General features: G+C 40.9%; 1 protein-coding gene across 2 annotated transcripts in view; it reads right to left on the bottom strand.

The window, feature by feature from the left end:
* The window catches only part of ncanb (neurocan b), a 137,484-nt gene that overhangs the window by 20,862 nt on the left and 98,562 nt on the right, over positions 1 to 18,060 (bottom strand). For both annotated transcript variants that reach the window (XM_051377107.1, XM_051377106.1), the window contains exon 11: positions 11,263 to 11,376. In XM_051377107.1, coding sequence (XP_051233067.1) covers positions 11,263 to 11,376 — 114 coding nt within the window. The remainder of the gene's footprint in view (positions 1 to 11,262; positions 11,377 to 18,060) is intronic.

Here is an 18,060-nt window from a genome sequence, read left to right as displayed (position 1 = left end):
ATCATTGGGATTACTGGATTGCTGCCTTACCGCTACTCTAACTTGATCAAGTCATGTCTTCTGAGCAGTGATGTAAGTTACCATGACTATTGTTGTAAATGCAAATGTGGAGAATTGCTTCATTACTTTTGCCGGCCAAAGTTTCTCCTGGTAGTCTGGGGATTTACTCTGATGACCTCGAAACACGCTAATGACATGAAACCCAATTAGCCACTTTAACATTTTCAGACTCCTCTAAATGGCTCAGTGGCTCACTGGTTAGCCCTGTTGCCTTAACAGTAAGATGAACTCAGGTTTAACTTCCCATTCGGACTGCACTCTTCATTTTATAATAGATTTCCTTTTAACAATGCATAGTGAGAATCCTTATCTACTTCTGAATATGAGCACAGTATGTGTCTATTACACTTGCAATCACTTGACAGCAAGAAATCATACATATTAGTAAAGTTTAGTAAAGATGGTTTCATTCTGACTTTGGAGATAAATTTAGCTTATTGCAGTTCGTAATGTACAGTATGGCTGTCTACATCAATATAGTAGGAACACAAAGCTGTCACTATACTGTGTCTCTATGTCTTTTACTATGCTTTATTCCATCAACATTAGGATTTCTGCATATTAATTGCCTTCTTTTTCCAAACTAATTCATTTTGCATTGAGCATTTTACATTTTACATACAGTAATACGTTTCAGGATCTCCAAGACCCTGATTAAGACTTTTATTTATAATAATTTTCTACTAATGTTTACACTGTCCTGATTATTGGAAAGGTGCATCTTATGCAGGACATTTTCACATTTTCACAGGAGACTGACTGTGTTAGAATCAGCATTTTGCAGCCATACTCCTCCCTGTGGCACCGACAGTGTGCTTCTTAACTGAGAGCATTAGGGGGAACGATGTTACTACTGTTATCTCTGGTCTTATGGGACCAAAACCACTCGCTGCTGCTGCTGTAATATTCTCCTCTGCTGACTGCTAACTTACTCTTTCACTCTGTCATCAAACCTGGAAGCTACCTGCTCAAAATGTTTGCCCACATGGCAGCTGGTACATTGTATTAGCATTGGGAGTGGGTCCAGTTTGGCTCATGAAGGTGGACAATGGGTTGTTATCTACAGGAACAGGGACAGGAGTGTCAGGGTAGGTGTCACAGAGACAGAAAAAACACACACAAATACGCACATCTATAAATTAAACATACACGCCTTCATTGAATCACACACTGACTGCTGTGAAGTCCAAACTGGCAGTCTGCCCAGAGTGTGTGTGTGTGTGTATAAGTCCTAGCGCTAACGACATTAAAGCCTTTTAAATGGCTTTAAAACAGGAACTACAAACTACTGTGATATCTTCTTTGGGATTTACATACATACAGTATGTAAAGCAACTTGGTGTCCAAGGAAGATAATAAACTAAAGACAGACAAACTAAATGTACCAATCACACAAGATTCAGGGTGGGAGGACAGAATCAAGAAAGAGACAGAATAAGTAAGTGAAAGAGTCGCAGAAACAGAGAGGGAGATAGAGAGAAAGAAAGAGAAGCAGAGATAAAAAATAAACAGGCATGTTTTCTCCCCCTCAGATCTTCAACCTAGTCTCTGCTGATTTCTTCTCCCACTCGCTGACAGTGAGGCTCAAAGCCCGACATCACATCAACCTCTTCAAATATTTAGACATTATTCAAGTCGTCGTCTTTTTCCCGTTTTCCTTCTGTCAGGCGGAGAGAGAGGTAGGGGGTATGTTTCAGCGATTAATATTCCCACAGACTTTAGTGAGCTGCAGTTAGGAAATAAAAGGCCATACACTTCCAGCTGACTGATTGGGTCGTTTATCCACATCACCAAGTGATATTTCTACTGCGCAGATTTTTAAGATCCCCTGAATGATGAAACAGTGTGTGTTTGCACGTGAGCGCACTGCCATTTTGCCTCCTCCCTGCGTGACTCTTTGAAGGCTGACAGCTCAGTGTGCCATTTGCAGGAGGGCAGATGACAGCAGTCCAGAGAGAGAGGAAGTAAGTGAGGGAGAAAAAGAGAGAGAGTGAGAGACATAGAAAGAGAATATGCTAACAGCCAGAGACAAAAGGTGAGAATGTGAGGAGACTGTGAGAACGGCTGTGGAATTATTAATGGTTATTATGAGTGCAGTGTTGATTAATGGAACATCCTAATAGTGTGATTCTCACAATTAGGAGTAATGGATGGTACAGTAAAACAGCTACAGAGTGCAACATGAATGAGTGATGCCAATCCAAAGGCTCCTTCTACATAATTAGCCCATAGACGTGTCTTTGTAGATTGATGCTGATGGAGGAGGTAAAAGGGAGGGCAGCACAGGCCCTTACAGTAAATAGGCAAAAAGTTGGACCAGTTTATTCAAACAGACTGTTTGTAATTAGTTTAAGGTGAGTACAGCACACAATACACATTTGTGTACGTCCAAGGTCTGCAATGTTCTCTCAGTGTGCAGCTAATGTAAAGCACACAAGAGTGAACACAAGTGATAGATCCTTCTCTGTGCGTTCAAACTGCCGAGGGATGGGTTAGTCTGGCACAAGGACAGGAGGTGTGGGAGGCTGTTAGTCTCTACCACAAGAGGAGAAATCAGTATCTCAGAAATAGCGTTATTTACATGTTGTGTGGTCTTAGCTATATGTAACTTGTCAGTGTGAAGGCTTTGGAAGTGGGTCGAGTAATGAATTAATTATACTGTTTGAGGAATTAAAAACATTTGTCATATTTAATTATGATCGATTTATATATCTATTTTTCAACTAAATTGCTCAGGACCAGAAACATTAAACTCTGGAATGAAATTAGTACTTTAGCACCTCTGTGTTTGTGTTTCTACCAAGTTTGAAAAAAAGGGAGCAAACAAGGGGAGAGAACTATACAGAGTCATCAGATTTATCACTGTAAATAACTCATGGATGTTGAAAGAGAGATGGATTAGAGATTCACCATTAAAACAATTGGCAAAAAAAGAACATTTTTATTTCACTTGCACACTCTCTCTGCACTCCTTCCTAGACTAATTGGGAATTCAACTGCACAACCTTTTTTTATACATCCTATTGATACTCATGACATGCAGCCAATTTGTTTGACTGAATGCTGAGAGTCAATGGAAAGTAATACCATAGGAGCAGGAACCAAAACTGATAAGGTCCTTGTGGTTGAAATGCAGGTTAAGTTCTTGAGTTCCTGAAAAGGTCATAAACTTGCTGTGGTGGAAATAACTGTGAGGTAACAATATATGAAAGACAAAGGAAGTGCAATGGCACAAGCCTCGCTTCAGAACTTTTCTCAGGAAAAACAGAAAGGAAGTACAGAAGTGTGATAAACCTCTAGCACAGCTCAAAGCACTGTTTTACACCCCTCCATCAGAAACGGTCATTAATGCACAACTGAGGAACACAGATTCTCCTCTCTCCCTCTATCTCTTTCTCTCTTTTCATCTATTGTAACACCTGCTCTGATGCTTCCTTTCTTTCTCCTTTATTCACTGTTTCTTTTTTCCTGACTGAACTTCCCTCGCTCAGGAGAAGACAACGACAGTTGCTTCGGGAACATTGTCTAATTAAGCACCTTGGATAATAATAAATTACCCCCTCATCTCTCTAGCTTCCTGTGAAAGAGAGAGAATTGGCAAGTGTTGAACACAATAGCATATGGAGTGAGAGTGATGCCTTGCTGTTATTCCTTTTGAATAGCCTCTGCCAGGCTTAGGCAAAACTTCAGAGATATTTTATGTGTGGAGCTGCCTGTGAGTGTGTTTGTGCACCTGGGTCTCTCTTCAGGAGACCATTGTCTGCGTGGTAAACCAAGAAGCTCCTAGCTTCTCAGTCTTGGCACGTGTCCCTCTTGACATGTTATTAGAATGCATTAATCTTCATTAGCATTAATGGCCTCTAAAGACCTGGTGGATGCACAAAAATTAATTTTGAGAAGAGCTTTCTGCTGAGTTGCCTGTTTAGACGGAGGCAGCGCAGTCAGGGACAGAGCAGAGAAGCATCAAAGTGAAGTTGACGAACTCAGATGCCTTCTTTCTCAGCCTTTTTGTCAACTCTGAAAGCCGGTGCTGAGTCGTAAAAACCCCCGCTCCAACAACAACGATATGAAAAAGACAATAAGAAACAGACAAAAGAACGAGGGATTAATATTAAACAGCAAACTGCAGCTTGTAGATCACAACTACAGCCAAAGTGTTCAGCGTACTGTGGTTTAAACATAGTGAAGAGGAGATAAGCTTGGAGTGACATATCTAATTGACCAATGGGATTACAAAGGACACCTCTGGCCAAGAAGCAATGGCATGATAAGGGTGAAGTCACACCTGTGATAATCAAAACGTGGTCTGACTGAACCCAGGTCACTAGAACCCTACAGCTGTATTTCAAGCAGGACACTGTAAAAAGGACAGATAGTAAATATGGAAAGATCATTCTTTCTACTACAGTATATAAAATGCAAAATGTCCTGAAATGCATTATTTAAAATCTGTGTAAAATGTCATTATAATTATAATTAGTTAGTTCTGTCACTCTGTCCCTATTTGGAATGGGGTTAATAACAGTGTTTTGATGTTTGTTGTTTTTTGTACATTCAATTGCAACTTTTTCAAAATGTCCATACTATCTGCACAATACAACTACAATATGATTAAAAGAATATTCCACCGATTTTGCATTGCACAATAACATTGCTGGAGCAATGATGGATGCAGCAAATAGAATTTATTTATTACACAATTCTTCTTCCTTGTCAAAATCTGTCATCTACATTCCCTATAATGCAACTTCCGTTCTGACAGTTCTGTGTGTTACGCTAGCAGCTGCTAATGTATCCTCGAACAGCTAGCCCCAATTGGAGATGATGTGCAGGCTAAAGAGGGTCTGCTACTTCTTTCTAACTCCACAACCCAAGATTTTATTCATTTTCAAATTTGTAGTTTGACACTGACACTGACTCAAGTGACAACACTTCACACAGCTCCCTCTGGAGCCACAAAAGGCTTTTCACCTATGCTGTAGTACTTCCCAAGAGTTTGATGTGAAGAATCAGCACACTTCCCCACTTAAAGTTAGAAAAGATTTGTGGTTAAGGCAAATAAACTATAGTTAAGATATGGTTATGGTTAGGAAATGTTTATTCCAAGTCTGCAATTCCATCCTCCTGCAGTGTCAGGTATGTCTTACATAAAAGATGCACTGCGTCAACCATTAGCACTGAACGTTGGCACTGGATATAAACCATGAGGTGCAGAATTGTACAGTGTGGAAGTAGTAGTAGTAGTAGTAGTTCCTAGGGATAAAGTTTTGTAGCTGGGCTGTTAAAACCAGAGGATATTCAATATGGCCACGACTGTAATATTTATAACATCATTCAATCATTCATTTAGCCCTAATCACTCTAAATTACATGTAAATGATCTTCAGTGTAAGCATGAGAAGATGTAAAAGTGAAAGAGACGTTAGAATATGAGATCGGATGCGTTTGAATGAGACAGTGATAAAAAGTGTACAGTGATGGAGTGACAGAAGGACTGCATCTGGTGCTTTCTGAAGCACTTACCACCGCTGTTAGTCAGCTCGGTCTTCTCTCCTCCTCATTAGTCTCAGTGTGTAAGCTACATCGTCTGCTGCCTACTTCCAATCTGCAGCACTGGTGTTGCTGTTGGCGTCAATGTACTCAAAAGACTTCGTATCTGTCTGCCCCAGATTCACCCGCCGCTTGGGGGGGAAGTAGTTGTGCTCTACTTTGCTTTAGGTTCCCTGTAACGCTGTCTAGTTTTTGTTTTCCTGTCAAGCGAAACTTACCGTTGTGTGTCTGTACATGCACGAGTGTGTGTCTGAAAATGTTTATGCCGGCAGTATCTCATGCCAGTAGAATGGGTGAGCCATCATGCCCGGAACAATCTGACTTGTAGTGGATTTACATTGGTTTCAATGGATAGATGTAGTGTATAATGGTCTCACTGCGCTTTCTGAAAGCTGCAAACCCCACCAACACACTTCCAGGCTTAACTCATTAGCATGCTCGCTTGTGTGTTAGGCCTCTGTGTGCTGCTAAACCAGTAGTCGCTAGTCATACCTTCTAGTAACAGCTGCGTTCTCATAGAACGGAAAGTCGAATAAATACTGATCTGACGTATGGAAGGAGGGAAAAGAAGAGAAGAGGTGGAGGAGAAGCTGGATGAAATGCTGGAGTTCATACGTAAACAGATATTACATTTTTATGGTTTTACGGTTTGCATGTGGAACGAGATGCCAAAACGTTGAGGATGATTTTCAAAAATATCTGTATACATGTGGACAAGACCTGAGCTGAGGGTGAAAGCAAACACAGTCCTCACATACAACCAAGCAGCAACCAGACACCCTGGGATTAATTAGCTACACAATCCTTTTAACAAAGCTTTTCGTTTCCAATTTGTAGATGATTTGTTCTGTTAGAAAACAGAGAGAGAGAAAGCAACTGAGCTGGATTTTTGTTATATTAAGCTGCTTGTTTTGTACCTAGGAGTTCATGCACCACACTGTAATTTCACTGGAGTGATCGACTGCCATCTAAGCTGCTGGTGAAGAAAAAGAAAGGAAACAAATCTTTTGATAATTGGAAGGTACAAGGGTAGTTTTGTTTGTTTGTTTGTATGGCAAATAATGTATCAGTGTGCAAGTGAAAAAGAGCAAATGAGAAATGTGAGTGCTTGTTTGTGCTTCGGTACTTTCTTATGAGAAAAAATTTGAGTTTTAAACCTTGAACAGAGGAATGTTTGGGGAAGTGAGGACATTTTATTGTGAGACCTCACATCTTTGAAGGGCTGTTAGAGTGTTAAAACTTGGGCATGTAGTTGCACTGGCTAAGGTTAGCTGCTGGAGAATGCATCATGTCAATGAGGGTCCTCACAAATAATACCAAGCGTATGTGTGGCTGTGTGAAAGTCTGTTAGCTGAAAGATCTCCAACTTCAAAGCTCTAAGAAACGTTAAAGCATCACATCACACACACACACACACACACACACACACACACACAAACACACATACACACACACACACATAGTCACTGCAAAACAGCAGATGCAGCCTGTACAGACACACTCACTCAGCGACACACAGAGATACACACCTACACACACACACACACACACACACACTCACACTCACACTCACACTCACACACACACACACACACACACACACACACACACACACACACTTACAGAGTGTTACAAAACCTCCTGCGGTGCACCAGAGATGAGAGGCACAAAAGATGCAAGTAGTGCAGGGAGTGACAGCAGAAAGGTAGGGGGAGAAAAGAAAAAAAGGAAGGCAACATGAAACAGAGGTGTCTACAGTAGTGGAATAGCAAAGTAACAAATCCACTCTTAAACATTATGCAGTTTTTCTCCCTAGAAAGAGTGAAGGAAACGAATTGGGGAGTGAAAGATGGATAAAAAGACAGACTGGAGGAAAGAAGCTGATGAGAAGAAGCCAACTAATGCTTTCTCTGTCACTTTTCACTCCAGTCAGTTTGAGAAAGATTTGGATTCTGCCTCCACTGATTAGGCAGCGAGCCAAAAAAACAGCAGGATAGACTCAACAGTCAGTCTCTGCTGGGATGAGAGGAGAGTGACTGATGTCTCTGTTACTCTAATCACAGCTTTTCTTTTCAACAAATATCCATTCATTACTGATACACAACTGTTGAAAATATATTTCGCACAGTTACAACTACATAGGTGATTATTAAACTTTATTAACAAAAAACATAATACATTTCTAAAGTGAGTAAAGTTGAGTTTCAAAACTGCTACAAACCATCCAACACAAAACTTTTAAATATGAATGTAAAAATGCAGAGTAACAAGCAATTTCCTCCTCTCTTTCTCTCAGTACATTCACTGGAGGACTTCCGCCCCGTCAGTTTACTATTATTGACTCTCGGATGGGATTACCATGGCAACAGGCCAGAGGAAGCCAGCAGCCGACCGGATCTACCCAGCATCGTCGGCTGATAGCTCACAACGCATACACCTGAACATGCATAAACACAAACACATGCACGCACACTCAATAACGCACACCAAATGAGACAGAGAGAACCAGACCACTTTAGAGAGACAGGGACCAATTGGATGACATTTAAATGGATGGAAGCCCCAGCGGAACGAAAGAGTTCATTTCCACCGTTCATGTCGCAGTTCAGACCCCCCTCTGGATATCAAACTGAGATCACGCTGAAATGGCAGAGCGATGCCTGTTGCGAATCGTACTTTTCACAGCTGAATCCTATATTTCTGCGAGAGTAGAGCAGTGAGAGATAAAAGCGACAGGAAAACAGAGACTTCAGATTTACACAATCAGACCTGCTGCTCCCAATCAGCCATTCAGGCAGCAACGCAGCAGGAGAGGAAATGTACGCACAGCTCCAGTGCATGCCAAATGAGAGCCACTCTCTGGAGATCTGTGTGTGTGTGTGTGTGTTTGGGAAAGAGGTAAGAAGGGAGAGAAAAAAATGCAATAATGAAGGCTGGTAAAATCAGAACCTGTGAGACTCGATCGATCAAGTGTTTCTACTCCTCACACTTTAATGACCTGCCTTGATTTAAAACAAGCTGTACATTTAATGCCGGGTTTAAACGGCCTCAAATTAAAACACGATTGAACACATCACCACATACAAATTCATGTACTGTATAGCCTCTGTGGCCTTTTTTATTTGTTAGTTTATGTATGATCTGCATCACAGGAGGGGAATGAATATTAAAGAGGCAACCGTGACCACAGGGAAATTACAAAGAGCGGCTACCAAAGTTATATCCGCTGTGGTGAAAGATCAAAAAGGGCAGCTAAGATTAAAGAAGCACTCGAGCACTTCAGTAAAGTTAGTGGACTTTCAAGAAACAGGTTTTAAAAAGAATGATCAAAGTGAAGTAGAGAAGGTCGAGATACCCTGACTTTTAGTCCCTAAAATGGCTCTAGCGCCAAAATCAGTGGCTCCTACATTTCCCATCAGTCAACTCAATAGCATCATTCATTACACCCTTGCTGTTGGCGAATGTCCCTCTTCTTTAAAACTCCACAATCTCATCGTTGTAACTTTCCTTTTCCTAAAAATGTGCAGTCTCCACACAAAAGCTGAGCTGATCACTATGACATCATCTGGGTTATTTTCTCAGACTGGACGAAGCTCTTTCAGAGCCACAGGAGACTATTTTCAATCTTTGTGACGAGAATAAAGCGACAATGCTGTGTTCAAAAATCAAAATTGAAGACAGATTAAAGCAGTGGTTCCAACCTTTTTGGCTTTTATCACCTCAAATAACCTACTTGTGGCCACTCGACAGATCACATACTGCATGTCTTTGAGTTGTGAGTAGTTCAACAAAAGAGTGCTTTTTGTTGGTCTAAAGAGAACTATCCAGTATTTCACAGAAAAAGGGCAAAGATAAAAGAAAAGTCTGAGAAATTAACATCTTACTGTGTCCCAGAAACACGTTTTTCCCCTCTCTCCTATGCAATTAATCCTCTTGTGACTCCTCATATTTATCTACCAACCTTTTGTGAGGTCCAGGGCAGCAGGCTGGGTTAGAGAGTTTAGCAGCAGATGTTAACGCAAAGATGCAAACAAAGGCGTCAAGTCAAGCAGAAATGTGACAGTTTAAGTCAGTGAGTGCTGCTGTGCCAAACTACTGTAGTTCAGCCAACAAGCCTGTGCACATGAAGCAAAGTGAAAAGATAATTTGGAGCTTAGTTTTTTGTTCCCACGAAACTGTAATTTTCTCTGTGAGAGGCTGCCAAAACAACTGCAGTTTCTACAGCATTCAAAATGTCCTGCTTTAGTCTGCTGCTTCGCTCTCCTGTCTCTATCGATTGCTCGGCCCCTCAGAGTTCTAGATCAGACGAGAGCAGGGCAGTAAAAAGCAGAGCGAGACACTGAAAGCCAGACACAGAAAAAAGACAGATATTCAAAGTCACAACTCTGCTGAGAGCTGAGGTCAAAGGTCGTAATAGACAAATGTAATTTGGCTCGGTTTTTACGTAATTCAGAGCGGTTCAGATTCCTAAGCCTCTCTCCTTCTATCCCCTGCTCACTCACTCGTCTCCTAAAAATCTCTCTTCGTCTCTTTCTTTCTTTGTTTTCATTCTTTCATTTTTAATTGTGCTATTTTAAATCTCGTGTTTTAAGAGATGTACAGTTTGCATAATTCATTCAGTAGTGCTTAGCTAGTTAGACAGGGAACTCCACACACATTTACTCCATTCCCATTATACCCCTGTACCTTTATTATAGACTGAGGCTTATTATTTTAAGTTTTTATTTAAAGAAAACATATCTGGGAATTTATCAGTGTTTGTTCAGCATTTTTATTATTAAAAACTAAAAAAGAGAACCAGCTTTTAAAAAGCTTGTTTGTAGTGTAACTGTATAACCAGTTAATCAGGCCCGTAATAGGCACATCATGTGCACTTATTCCCTGTTTTTTCTCTTTAATGTCTACAGAAAGAATAATTTTCTCAACAGCAAGAAACTAAAACATATTGGCTGCATGGGGACTTTAAATCCAGCCGAAAATTGTTTTGAACCAATCGACTTTTAAAAATCTAATTCATTATATACCATAATGTATCCAACAGCTGTTGGGTTTCCTCAGTGTTGTAGTTGCACTGACATGTTGGCCATGTTTTTGCATGTATTGTGCAGTTTGTGAACAGCCTCCTTTACAGGCACCTTCTCACAGGGGAATTCCCGTAATGAGAGACAAAACCAGCTGGACCCAGGTGTTCAGTATAAACCTGATACATTATTCCAAAGGGCTTCCCTCTCCCTCCTCCTCTACCTCTTTGTCTACATTCATCTTCCTCCTCCCCCTTCCACTGTCTCCATTTACACATTCTCATTAACTTCATCTTCCTCAACCTCGTTGTTTTCTCTCCGCCTCTGCCTCCACATTCTGCTCTTCTAGCATAATATTCTCTTATGCTAACTCTTTATAACCCTGTCCCTTCCCCCTCTTTATCTTCATCCTGCTACCTCCACATCACCTTGCTTGTCCACCTTTGTCTCATCCTTCACTGCCTTGTTTTCTTTCTTTATCCATTATTGCTATCTTCTCATACTACTCCCAGTCACTTCCGCCAAAAATCTGCTCTCTCCTTCTCCACTTCCACCAACACACACACACACCTTTGCTAAATGAGCCAATGAGTAAAATGAGAAAGCGGAGTTTTGTCGTCCATATTGTTACCTTTCTCACAAGTAGCTCCTCCGTAGCTGGGCAGGCAGAGACACACAAAGGAGTTGATCTCATCAATGCAGGTTCCTCCATTCTGGCATGGATTAGACTGGCAGTCATCAATGTCTGGAGGGAGAGAAAGGGAGGGTTTGAGTCAGATTAGATACAAAACACACACACACACACACACACACACACACACATGAACAGCATTTTCCAAATGGCTACTTTTTAAACTACCTGCCGTAGCCTGTTACTGAACAAACTCCTGAGAGATCAAAACTTTTGGAGAGATTAGAGGTGTTTCTGAGAAAGTTATAATTAAAGCGAATTGATTGAACTTCATCAGTGAGCGGTTTGGGATGCACTGAAGCGCATGATGCTAATTGCAATGTGTTTGCAGGACGTGCCGCAGTTCTGCTGTCAAACCTGAGCGGCAGGAGCGAGGGAGAGTATAGAGTTGGGTGGAAGGTAGAAAGAGAGAGACATGGCGATTATAGGGAGGAAGACAATCGGTTGGATGAGCCTCCATCTTCAACAACAATGCTGCCCACGCTGATGCACCAGCCGTCTTAGCTACAAATCCATTTTAATATGAACAAAAGTGACCGAAATTATGAAACCATTTCTTAAATCTCTCAGATATAATATCAAAATCAAGTCTAAATGTTTGTGCAAAATGTAAACACTCACATGCAAATTCACCAACATACAAACACACACACACACACACACACACACACACACACACACACACACACACACACACACACATGCACATAACTCGCAGAAGTGTTGCAGGGGAGAGAGTTTTCATTCTGTTGAAAAATGGCAACTGTATTTCTCTGGCTGATCTGGGCCTGGGGGCAAAATCATTAAAACTGCAGCTGGTATCCCACAACTGAGTGAGTCCCAGGGGCCTTGACAAGAGGTCACGGAAGGCGAGGGGAAGAGGAAGTGAAAGGAGACAGGAAAAAGTCTGAAGAAAGATGTGGGAATGAAAAGATGCTCGAAAACACAGAATATTGGTGTGAAGGAGAGGTAATGAAAACAAGGGTGGGGGAGAGAAAGACAGAGGTGGTATGATGCTGCGAGTCTGGGAAGTTGGCAAGTTTCAGGGTTGGATTACAGGGGCTTTGCAGGCAGACAGCGTTTGGGGCGGAAGAGTCTGTTCAGATAAAACAGCGTGACAGCTTCATTGCTGGTGCCCTGCTTTGGGCTGGCTGATATTAAAGGCTGAATTAGATGCAGGAGGTAGAAGCCCAGCCAGAGGAGCTGGAAGAAATGGCATCCGTGTTGGTTTCGTGTATCAGCGTATATCTGTGAATACCTGGCTGTCTGTCTGACTCATGATGAAACAGAAATAAAATCAAAAGAAGAGACGAAAATAACAAAAGGTGGATAGAAAGAAAGTCACACATATCCCACAGCACAGAGAATGACAATGAATTGTATGTCTTGTTCAGATAATCCCACCTCAATTGGAGGACTGATGTGAGTTTTAGGGGAAAGCAGTAGCAAGGGCTTTTATCTTTAAAGGACACTGATGAAACAAACTTACTCATCACAAAGAATTGTTGAGACTTCCATTATTTTTAGCAAGATATCTGCATTACAAGCTGGAGGTGTGGATTTTGAAAAGAAAAGAGGGAATTGTAGGATTCACCGTGTGTTTGAAGCTTGACTCATACTAGGGACGTCTCCCAACTTTAAATAAGTGTAATACTAAATTGTTAGAGGACTCCTTTAATCTTGTTGTATATGTGTGAAGAGCTCTTTGTTAGAGGTGGGAGGTACATGCCTCTAGATTAGTCACAAAGTAAACAGTAGTTTACAGACAGCAGCATTATTGATAAAGCAACTGGTAACTGAAGGAAAAAGTAGGGTTGATTAATAATAATGAATTTCATGTAAGCTATGTGAATTGGGGGCTTAAGAAGCTTAACTTATTATATTTGCATGGGTTCATATGGTGTGCCGCCCTCTACTGGTCAGGGCTAATTCTGCAGTCAGGCTCAATCTTCAGTTGAGCACGGACAGGCAGGACGGACAGTGCTGGATACGTGTTGCTGCTGAATGTAATTCTGACACGCTTCTGCCTCAGAGACGATTCGTCTATAAGTAATATGTGTTAATATGTAAAAATGTGCTCTGCTAGCTAGCATGCAACAGTAGCTAGCTCTGTTCTGTGACTGACTTTGTCACTTAGCTGTTGTGGTGAGCTGTATTTTTAACACAGTACAGTGCTGCTTTAAGCTTTTACATTATTATGTGTGATTTTGTCCTGTTTTCTCCATGGTGCAAAAGTGGAAATGACTTCAGTAAAATACAAGAAAAGTCAAGCCATTTGTGTTTATTGAAGGACTTTTGAGTGTTAACTGGCTGTCTAGCTTTGCACAAGAGTACGCGCTGCAAGGCCAGTACAATTATGATTAAAGTTTCAGTTCAACATTGAGCAAGCAATCACCAATCAGCAATGCGTGAAAACATTACTCTGCAGGATTATCTGCCAATTGTGACACCATCAAACAAGAGGAACCAGTCTCTGAGGTGCATGACCATGCAATGATTTGAAGTGAAGAGAGGCCACGCTGAGTTAATACCAGTAAATGGTGTGGTGTTGAAGTTAAAGGACAAACTGCTGTATAGAATCTTCCTGAGGCAATTAAACTGCCTGCAGGAATCTAGATGTAGCGAGATAAATGTAAGATACAGAGCAGGTCTAATTTTAGCTGTTTTCTAATTAAAAAGAAAACATGATTAAAATAACCTCTTTTTCTTTTAAAAAAAAAACCTACACCAAACATTTGAAGTATTTCTGGTGCAAACAAGTACAACTGGACAAAACAGAACGATGTGACCCGTAAAGATGCATTTGATTTATGACTGCATGCATACAGATCCTTGAATGAACCTCTGAGGAGATCCATGCAATTTAAATATGATATATGATGAATGATAGACACTCTCTTCCTACGCTGTGAACCAACAGATGAGCCGTTTGCCAGTACAGCTGTTCACAAAAAAAAAAAAAAAACAGCTACTGGGCCCACATCTGGCCTCATTACGCACTGTAGCACTGAGGTAAGGAGTCGAGGAATTTAAGGAGCACTGGGGTCAATAAAGCACAGCTCTGAACATCAGCTATTAAAGGAGCCACAGTAGGCGGCTAAACATTATCTGTCATAGGATCCAACATGATGGTACTCTAGACATTGGCAGCTGGCATACACTGACCTTCATCTTGTCAAGTTTAAAGATATCTGAAGAAATTCAAGCACAAAGGTCAATAAATACCAGGCTAATCCTCACCGGTCAATCAATACCACAGGTAACTTGATTGTATGAGATGGGCATTATCAAATGGCTGGCCTCATTGAACTTGAGAAGATGTTGAGGAACCAACAGTAGCCTCACATTTAGGTGGTGGGCTTTACTCATGTGTGCTGTCTTTTTACAGTAAAGTCTAAAAACTAGAGCAAAGAAATTACAATACAAGATGTGTTTAGATGTACGCCAGACAGCAGTCACAATGAAATGTCTCTCTCTGTACAGTACATATTGTGGTCAAAGTTCAAGTACAGTATAATTAAAGGATCATTCTCAAAAATGTTTGTCTTTTGTCTTTATGTAAAAAAAGAGTATTGGTCAACATATTGTTATCTGACATCTGCAACAATCTCAAACTCTGCCTACAAGCTTGTTTTGTAACTTTTTTGGGGGGATGTGCGCGTGCTCCACCAGGTGAGCTAGCAGTGTGGCCTGTTTTATAACTTTCAGTCACACTTTCATCAGTGGATGGAGTCTGCTCAGTTGTCACAGAGATATCATCATGTGCCACAAGTATGCAACGTCAACCACATAACAGTGGAATATCTGAGGAAAGTTAGGCTTTTCCCCCCATGGTCAAGAATTAAAGATTTTCTCCAGACAGGTTTTAAGACATATACAATTACTCTGCTCAGAATTATAATTATGATTTATGGGTTTTAGGCAAAGAAGTTCATTTACCTTACCTTTACCTAAAATTTACTCTTTCTTCCTCACTGAAACATTCGGAATCTATGAATATGCAAACATTGTTCATTTCATTAACTACTGGACATAGCACGTCTCCTACTTTTCTGTCTGTTCTCAGTGAATGTGCACTGAACTTCAGCAGACGAAGTGCAAGTGAAGTAACAATTCGCTAAACATTTTTGAGTGGAGGAGGACGTAAAACTGAATAACTAATTTATAAAATGTACCACTGTGTACCATACAGTTGTGACAGCACATTGTTCCTCTGTGTCTGTCTGTGTCCACCTTCCTCACCTCCACTCAAACGGAGTGACGAGGGCAGGAGCGCAGCAGGCCTGTCCACTCAATGTCCACTCAATGTCAACTCTGCCCAACTGGCTTAATGAGACAACCATCCAACTTAAGCAGGTGGCAGTGTGTATCTTTGTATGACTGTATTTGTGCATTTGTATGTGTGTGTGTGTGTGTCCAACACTCTCTGGCTCACTCCCCAGTACAACAAAATCAGGCCTGGGCACTAGTACAGTCTCCAGGGAGTCGAGGGGAGCAGTGCTCCACTTATCTGCTGGCAGAGGAATGGATGGAGGGATAAACAGGTGCCAGCCACTGTGGTAATTGCTGGGTGCAGCTAATACACTAGCGACGCTACTAGCTTTTCTTTGAGCCAACATTATTAATCTGAATCTGTCAGGAGAGGCAACAAATGAATGTAAAAGTTGATGTGGTTAACAAAATAGCAGAGGACATACTGATATGAAATTGAGGTTTAAATGTGGTTCACCCCTGATTGAAAAATACATAGTTTGGATGTTTGATTGCAGGATAAATATGTAAACTTATCTTGTTGTCTATCCCCCGCCTCTCTGTGTGTATCTGAGGATAGCTGGTGAGTTTGAGGACAGAAGAAGGGGAAATAGAGATAGAGGAATACGGGGGAGGATAGCGAGAGAGCAGCCAGACAAAACCGGGGGTGGTGTCGGGTGACAGAATATCTGGAGGCTTACTGCAGGCATGTGTCGAAACCAGGGTATGAATAATTGAAAAGAGATAGAGAGACAGAGAAAAAGAAAGAGACAGAGAGCAAACAGAAATCGGGTGGGAGAAGGCTCTGGGTCAGCTTTGCCCCCCCCCCCAATTTCCCTTTTGGGATTATTTGTCAGTTCAATAGATCAGATTAAATTCCTATTACCTGTGCACTCGACCAGAGCTACGTCCAGCCTATGATTAACTCCATTGACCGCCTGCTCTCCCTTAAAACACTGCCATCCCTTGGTCTCTATGACTTTGCCACCTCTGGAGGGTCTTTTACTGCTTTACAACAGTGAGATTTATGCTTTTAATTCCTTGACCTAGCCATTTTGTTTGTGAATGCTCAGGCCAAATAAAAAGTAAACAGCTCTTTCTCCGTTTTATAAATGAGACCTCAACTGCAATCAGCAATTTCATGGGTATGAATCCTTGTAGGTTTAGTCAGGAAGCATCCAGCAGAGAGAGAGAGAGAGAGAGAGAGAGAGAGAGAGAGAGAGAGAGAGAGGGTCCACTCAGAGGGTAATGAAGTCTTGGAGAGACAAATCAAAATTTCATCCAAGGACTGGCCTGCATTAAAACATGGTATATTATTTTAGTGGTAACTATGACATAAGAAATACGGCATGGTAACAAGAGACTAACTTTCTGCTGCCGTCCTCACTAGGGATCAGATTTTAAGGCTCTGTCAGGTCTACAAGATAATACCATTACAAACTACACATTATAAATGGTCTAGTGTCCTTTTAATAATGCGGAAGTGGAGGACATCCTGTGCTCAAATATTGAGGCATGGATCCGGACTAATAGTGTCTGATTTTATAGAGGATTTAAGAGGCTTTTTCCTCTCCAGATGAAAGATATTCACTTTAAATCGCATATCAGGACTCTAAGTGAGTATTAATCCTGAGAGGTCTATGGATTAATTAAAAGCCCACATTAGACACAAATGACAACATAAAAGCAGCACTCAATGGATTTGAAGCTGTTGGTAATTTCTAACACCACAGATTCCTCCTGTTAAGGTGTCAATTGAGCAGCATGAGGCGTGATGAGATTTTGTCTGAGCCTATGATTGATCAAATCAAATGTTTTAAGTTACAACGAGTAAAGATCAATAAATTCTGAAATGACACTATGGATTATGAAGATTATGAAGTCAACAACTGATAGTTTAAAGACACAAATTATTCTTGCCTTTCAGTGTCACTTCATAAAGAGCAATTTATACGTCCCATAGATTTAATTTCTGAATCAGCTTCTTACTACGAGCGATACATACAACACACTTTTCTGTCAACAGCTTGGGTTATTTCACATGAGAGTATTCTGCACTTCTGAATGTTTGAGAGTTAAACTAACAATAAATAATAGATGACAATATTAATTAAACTTTTATTGCAGGTTAATATTTATTGTTATAGAGAAATACTGAATATTTGAAGCCATGTTTACAGGGGGTTTAACATTTGGCTGCAGAGAAGAAGAGGTGAACTCCAGGATATGTAAGTACACTGTGACATCACAACTCTGACCACACCCACTCCTTTCAGTGATGTAGAGAAGAAGAACCACAAGCAACCAAGTGCAAGAAGGAACGTTGATCTAACATTTCTCCACAAAGGAACAAACTACTGCTGTTTTTTGTATTTGGTTAATTTGCTTGTTGTTGATCTTTTTCAGGGTTAAAATAAACTAATTTAGGTTTACATAAGACACTAGACTGAATGGTTATTTTATTATCATCATCCAAAAATGGCATTT

This window comes from Dicentrarchus labrax, unplaced genomic scaffold (genome assembly GCF_905237075.1).
Source record: "Dicentrarchus labrax unplaced genomic scaffold, dlabrax2021, whole genome shotgun sequence".
Taxonomy (NCBI): Eukaryota; Metazoa; Chordata; class Actinopteri; family Moronidae; genus Dicentrarchus; species Dicentrarchus labrax.
Note: the sequence above shows the minus strand (reverse complement) of the source record. Positions and strands in the feature narration are given on the sequence as shown.